This window comes from Sprattus sprattus (assembly GCF_963457725.1).
Source record: "Sprattus sprattus genome assembly, chromosome: 3".
Classification (NCBI taxonomy): Eukaryota; Metazoa; Chordata; class Actinopteri; order Clupeiformes; family Clupeidae; genus Sprattus; species Sprattus sprattus.
The window spans coordinates 10,364,298-10,371,662 of record NC_137922.1 but is presented as its reverse complement, the minus strand read 5'-3'; the positions used below and the strand labels follow the sequence as shown (position 1 = coordinate 10,371,662).

The 7,365-nt window shown below is 45.3% G+C and overlaps 1 protein-coding gene across 1 annotated transcript in view; it reads left to right on the top strand.

The window, feature by feature from the left end:
• Nucleotides 1-313: 313 nt before the first annotated feature.
• The window catches only part of klf7a (Kruppel like factor 7a), a 30,896-nt gene continuing 23,844 nt past the window's right edge, over nt 314-7,365 (top strand). Inside the window, exon 1 of the mRNA XM_080835827.1 lies at nt 314-580. Coding sequence (XP_080691953.1) covers nt 395-580 — 186 coding nt within the window. The 5' untranslated portion in view covers nt 314-394. The remainder of the gene's footprint in view (nt 581-7,365) is intronic.

Sequence of the window (7,365 nt, the reverse complement as noted above, 5' to 3'; positions counted from 1 at the left end):
GGTTACGTGCTGAATTGACTGACAACTGTACACGCCCCCAAACCTCTCTCCGTCGCTGCCCCCTTCTGAATCGCCCTTGGCTCGCACTCGGTACGAAGTAGGCAAGCTCTGCTTCTTGCTTGCGATGAAGTAGAGCAGGGGACGGGTACCTGGAATCTAGTAAGATTGCAATTTTGAAATGCGGATAGCCTGTTTGATGGACATTTTGTGAGAGAGCTTGCATCCTACTCTCAAGATTGAAACCGCAGCGCGCTAACTAAAGCGTACGGACTTGCACGTCCAAGTTGTTACACAATTTACAAATATTGTTTTCCCTAATTACATAGTTCATATTTTTCCATTTTTATGTAGCTCTCACAGTTTTATCGCATAGGATTGATCATATCGGATCTGAATGGTTTTTGACGTATTTGATCAAGCGAAAGTGGATTCTCTGTATTGTGGATCAAAGTCGCAAAATAGCACGTCGACCAACAACATGGATGTTTTGGCGAATTACAGTATTTTCCAGGAACTCCAGCTCGTCCATGACACTGGCTACTTCTCCGCGATGCCGTCCTTGGAGGAGAACTGGCAGCAGGTGACTTGTGTTCTTATAACGTTACTGTAGCTCCCCGCTGTTAAAATGACTGAAATTGCTGGCAGCATCTTGTAGTTATTGGCTGACAGCATCAACTTCCATGCATCGCTGCTGCCTCTAGATGCTGAAAAGTAGTAATGATTCTCCTGCAATGTTACAAAGTTTCGGATACATTGTTTACAACAGTAGTAGCCGTATAGTTGAAGTTAAATTGACTTACAACGGTTGGCATCGTGTTCTCTTAGCGTTGGCACTTTGGGAACCAACGATTAAACAAAATATTCGCTGAGTTTTTCTTCATGTGCAAATGATGACAGCCAGTTATTCGTATTTAAAAGGAGCTACGGACATCGGGGCGCAATCTTTGCCTATTGAGGAGAAAGGCGAGTGGAACAAAAAAGAGGATTTAAATAATATAAAAACAGACATGTTCTTTAATAATGCATTTGCTTCTGTCGGTTTCCTTAATGTTTTCAACCTCTCAATGGGAAAAGAGACTCCCATTTGCTATGCATAATATAAGCGCAGCTGCACGAATGTATCAGAGCGATAAGCGCCGTTGACGGAAATGTCCTGAATGATGCCGCTAGAACAGGGACTTTTCTTGTGATCCCATTAATGAGTCAAAGTCTATCTATAAGAAATCCCATGGAAGTCAAGTAGTCAGTTGTCATTTGCCGGCTCTTGCTGGAAAGCCTATTTAATCCAGCGTTCATTCTTTAAAATGAAGCCATGCGGACCAGACAAAGCACACTGGCATCCACATGGCCATGCGCTTACGCTTACGATAGCAGCCATTTCTCTCTTAAATGTACGATGCGCAGCGAATTTACGCAAGTCTTAGATTCAGATATATTTTAATTGAACGCTTTCTAAGTGAAAAGAGTAAAATAGTTTTGTGTTTTTCAATCCATGCGCTCAGTGTCAGCTCCACCTGAAACAGAGTATATTGCAAGGGTTTGGGGAAGATATTGTACGCCTTTCACGCAAAGAAGTGATCCATGAGGTTATTGCGCATACTGTGAGATCTAAAGGGAGAACTCGATGACTCCTTGCATCCCTGCTCTCCTGCCGTAGCATCCACACGTAGCGCATGGTTAATTGATGGAGGTTCGTCGTGAACCCCCGGTATCTCTCTTGGTTGGTATGCACTAACACAGCTTTTTTCAAACTGTAGTGTATAATCATTACCTTAGCCTGTCTATGGTACAGGTGAACCTACTATGTGGTTCATCTAGGACATTATGTGGGCTGTCCATCCCTGCGTTGTGTAATAGTAGCTTACATTGCCATTTCCTCTGTATCAAGCACTGTGAATAATCAAAAATGATAAGTTTTCCTCTGTGAAATCAGAAGTATCCATTACTGATTAAGTGCCTTCCTGCATCAGACTGCAGATTGGTGATGTTGCTGATCATGTTCAAGAAACTGTGCCAAACAGTCAAGGACGGTTGGCTCTGAACAAGTGTGTATGTGTGTGTGTGTGGGCACACTGAAAGACCATCTACACGAAGCTGTATGAGTGGGTATGGACTGGCAGTAGCCTTGTGAATGAATGGTGGAGGTGGGGGGCTTGACATCATTAAAGCTGATCAGTGCACAGCGAGGCCAGTGAAACTGGAAAGGGCCACATCGGCTGCCCATGGGGCAGAAAATATTGCTTTGAACAGCGTAAAACGCCGGCATTTGTGTTGGGGGGGGGGTGGGGGGAGGAAAATAGGCCATGACACTATGGATAGCTGGTGGAGGGAGAGAGAAAAAAAAGATGTTCTCACACATCATCACCGCCTGTGAAAGGCCCTGCTGCCTCTGCACACAGCTGTATGTATGGCTTGTTGTTCTGGCCAGAGATCTTTCCAGACCTGAAAGAAGGAAACATTACCACCACCGCTTATGACAAGACTGATTGTTGTGTTTGCAGCCTGAGCTGGACAGCATGAATCAGGCTGTAAAAGTGGTCGGTGTATAGGGTGATGTTTTCGGCGTGGAGGATGCAGCTGCTAGATGGAGCTGCTGCCAGCGTGCTGTCTCCACGCAGCCTTTAGGATAAATATGTCTTTAGGGCCATGACGCATGCTCTGTTGAGCCAGAGGAGACAGCCAGGTTTATTTGCTCCAAAGACTCAGCCATCCTCCAACAAACAGAGGATGTCTTGCTGTGCGTGTGTTATCAGGGGCAGTGGGAAAGGTTATGTGAAGGGGTTGTGTGTGTGTGTGTGTGTGTGTGTGTGTGTGTGGTGGGGGTATTGTGAGGAGTGGGATGACCCTTCTTCCATCAGCCCAGGCAGAGCACAGGACAAAGGAAATGCATACGCTTGAGGAAGTGTTGGTCTGGTGAGATACTTGTCAGTATTTTCAACAAACACTCTAAATATAGCCCTAACCCAAATACGGTCCCACACTAACCCTAACCTAGATACTAATCGCTGCCTGGCTCGCAAATGAAGCCTTTAACACATTTCGCCCAGTATGCAACACAATGGGATAATTGCCGTGTTATTTGGTTACAACAGCTTTACACACAGCCAATTACACACAAAACAAATAGGGTATCATAACAAACACAAATCAGTTTTTAACCAGTTTATTTTTTCTGAACCTTGACTGGTTCAGTAGGATGACGTTTCCCAGTAGGAACAGTCCACACACCAAAGAATTCAACCCAAAAGGCTTTTGTGGTGACATGGGAAATGTGTGGGCTGTCTGATCTGGGATCTGCATTTTGTCTGCCACTGACAGGCGTGCTTAGCTCTGAGTACACGAAAGAATATGAAAACAGAGCAGTTTGTCCCCCTCCTCCTCCTCCTCCTCCACCACCACCACCACCACAGCCAATCTCTGCTGATGATTTTTGTGGGGGTCTCAACGGGATATGGTGCCTTATTCCGACTGTTGTAGACCGCGTTTGTCTGCTGCATCTATTTCGGGATTTTCAGGAACTTGAAACATCTTTTTGTTCTTGTTGCTTCGATTTCAGCTGCCGGGTATTTTTAGATTCTGCACGGCATGGGGCTCAAATGCACCTTGCTTAATCCTGCAAGGAGAAATGTAGGGGAGGATGGTGGAACTGGCAGGATTATAGAAGAAATCCAGGTGTGATTTATTTTTTTCTCATTGAAAGAACAGTGTGCAAACCGCAGTGCTGGTCGCTTACAGGTTGCAGTAAATTAGTTACAGGTTTTGCAGTAAGTTTTTTTCCTTGCTTTTGCAGCCCTCAAAACACCTACAGTAAGCCACAGACTTATCGTCATCAAACTTGCTGGTCAAATGTTTGTGGGTTTCATTGCTTATTTGAGGGAAAGAAATGTGGCACGATGACCAAATAAAGCATCGGTAATATTATGTGACCCTCTCACCCAAATATCTCTCATGCGGTTTCATTTCCAATCGAGCTGCCGCCTTCGTCTGTGAATCATTTTTTCTGTGTCACAACCGTCACCAGTCATCAAAAGCCTGGGGTTTAGCTGTCTAGGCACAGTAAGCGGCCATACGTATTAAGCCAGGCTGGTCCCCTATGCAGTGCTTCTGCAGTCCCTCAGATGTGGGAATTGACAGTACAGTGAAGTGAATTGCAGAGGCTGCACATTCTCCTCCGCAGTGTCTCATTGCACAGCCCACTGCTCCCCAAAACTGAAGGAACACATAGAGGGAAAAGAGAGAGAGAGAGAGAAAAAAGAATATCTTATTTTCTCTCTCTCTCTCTCTCTCTCTCAGGAAAGAAGAGAAAATAATTCAATCTTGTTTTTTCTTCAGATGACTTCGGCAGGATGATCCCCCAGAGGGGCCCATCTCGCGTGCCCCACAAACCCAAGGCCCTGGCTGCGGCCAGCTGGCCATGAGGGTTCAAGCGCTAGCTAACGCTAACGCCTCCCTGTTGAGTCCTATCCAGCTGAACGCGTTCCCATTACTGTAGGCGATGACTGCCGGGATGGCTGTTATGTAATTCTCCGTAGAGCCCAGCTGCTTTCTCACACAGTGGTTATGGGAGCAGGCGAGAGAGCACCGCCACACCACTTCCCTTCGCTCCATCTAAACTCATTCGAAGCCAAGCGCCGTGAAATCTTAAAGACTTTTCCGGACATCGCGGGCTAGGTTCCCATGCACTGTGAAAGGGGGAATGGCCAATGGAGGAGCTAGACCATACGGGTCATTTGTGTGGGGAAGTCCTCTTCAGGTCAGCATAGCGTGGTTTTTTTTTTCACGCTCTGTATGTTCTCTCCTTCACTGTCTTCACTGGAGGGTTTGATTTAAAACATGCCGGTTTTGTCCTCTGGCTGGCTTCACTCTGTGTCTCCCTGCTTCTTTCTGGAACATTCTCTCATCTGTCAAATCTAAAGAGAATGGAAAATGGAAAGAGAGGTTGGGCAGAGATGACCATCAAAGTTTTTTTTTTCCTCCAGACTCCATCTGTCCACATAGTAAGAAACAGAAACCCTTTTAAAGTTTTTAGCAAGTAAAATAAAAACAAGGATCAGTGGGAGATATGAAATGATGTAACATTTTCCATCACTGAGGTAAGATTCTCAATAATTTCCCCTGAATTTGCCAATATGCTCTTATGTTGGGTTTCACAAGTTTGTTAAGAGTGTAACAGTACTACACAAAATTGCAGCCTCTCATACCTACGATCACTGTCAACATTGTCATGCATGGCGATACAGTTCCCCTTTCTATTGTATTCACTTTATCAGCCTATCGTTAAATCCTCTATTTAGCATAGTTTACTATGTTGTCTCCATTAACGACAGTAGAGCAGTGCGTCAAAATAATCACTTTGCAGATTATTACACATCAGCTCACAGATAAGATTAAGGCCGACAACTATCCGTAATTGAAAACGACAAAAGAACTCAGAGACCCGTCTCCTCGAGGTGGCGGGCGAATCGCAGATGAAATTGCTCGGCGAGATAATCATCTTGCACCGCCGCCATGTAGATCCTTCCTGATACATCATGACACACGGTTCCCCGAGAAGAGGTGGAATGGCTGTAATTAATGAAGTGGCTATAATTAGCTAGCAGACGGTACTCTCCTTCATATCTTCGCGCCCCCTGTTCGAGCAGGTATGCTGCCTGCCTCTGAGGTGCTAAAGTGATGGATAAGAAGTTTTGCTCAAAGCGAATAGTAGGGGAGGAGGCTATTTTTGGGCAGCTGCCATTCCTTTGGCCTGTGTGACATTTCAAGAGTGCAAGGTTTGTGCGCTGTACACAGTTTTTGTGTCAAAGGCTAGCCGGCTGCATAATGTAGGGTAACAGTAACGGTTTATCTCACAGGGAGGAAAAACTTCGAATAATTAGGCGACCCATGTAATATTTATAATATGTTAACTCGTCTACTGCTCAGTATTAAACTGTCTTGTGGCTACATAGCGCCTTCAACAGCACTCTCGCAATCCACATGCCACAAGTGTTTTGACAACTGGAGCGGTGAGTTTACACAGACAAAATGGAGCCCCCGTGACGCATAAAAGTCACCGGGCTGTGTAATCGCCATCGCCAAGCGCAAAAAACTCTGTTCCCTTTTTTTTTTTTTTTTTTTTTTAAATCCCATCATACTCGAGGAAAGACTGCCAGGGTCACCTCTTTAACAATGCTTACGCTGACCTAGAGCAATCCAATTAAGATCATACACCAGGCCGCGCAGAATGCACCCACTCTGGGCCTCGGAGTCGTTAATCAAGCCAAGAGCAGATGATTGCCGGTGATGGGCGCCACGTTGAAGGGTGATGAAAAGGTTAGGGTTTGATGAAAGAGAGGATGGGAGACGATGCATTCATTTGTCGGAGGCTTCAGGAGTGACTGTCAGCACCCCAGACTATGGGGAGAGACAGAGAGAGAGAGAGAGAGAGAAAGCGGAGGAGGGTGAGGAGGAAAGCATCTTTATGTATGAGTCCCGGCGTCTTCGGAGTTGACGTGTGCAGCTCCAGCACTCAAGGCTTTGATTAACAAGGCGGCGGTAGCTAGTCATTTTTCTCACACAGGCATTCATGGCTTGGCAATGACTTTCGCATCATTTGAGAGCAGAAATGCTACAATGCTTTAGAGGAGGGAGACAAGGTATTGTATGGAAAAAATAGCACTTTTGATACAGCCTGGAATTTGCCTCTGGGATTTCTTTAAAACTAGCTAGGCCTTTAATGACTTCTTCCACATAACTTAAGAAACCTTGGGAAAAAAATATTTTTAAATGATGGTACCAAACTATACCAAAACTTTCTCTTTAGGAAGACTTCATACCACTGAAACTTTTAGAATTTTATTAAAAAAAAACAAGCTTTACATACACTGTGGTAGCGCAATGCAACATCAGCCAGGTTCTCTAAAAAAACAATGGTTGCTAGGTAACCCCATTTGTGCAGCCAGTGTTTGCACTTACTTGTTTGTTTTGGTGTCGCTCAAGGGCGCAAGGTCCGCCCACAGGTCACCCGAAAGCCGTGCATTTTCCCTGGACCTCTTTTCTTTTCCCTGGTGCCCTCCACGAAAGTGTCCTTCCAGTGGCAATCTGTGCTCGGCAAACACTGAAGGTTGTTATTTTCTCCCTACTGACAGCTTCATCTGTCTCTCTGTATGAAGCCGGATGATTCTGGCACTCTCAGAGGACTTTGCGGATCGCTAGCAGGTTGCAGAAAGAAGGTCCACAAGATGAAAGAGGGTTCAGATAAAAAAAAAACCTCCACCACACCAAGTGGTTGAAAGAATTTATTCTCACACTTTGTCATTGACGTACAACACAATACAAATGTACATGTGCCACCCCCCCAAACAAAAGCCGGTGCGGTGTTCATTT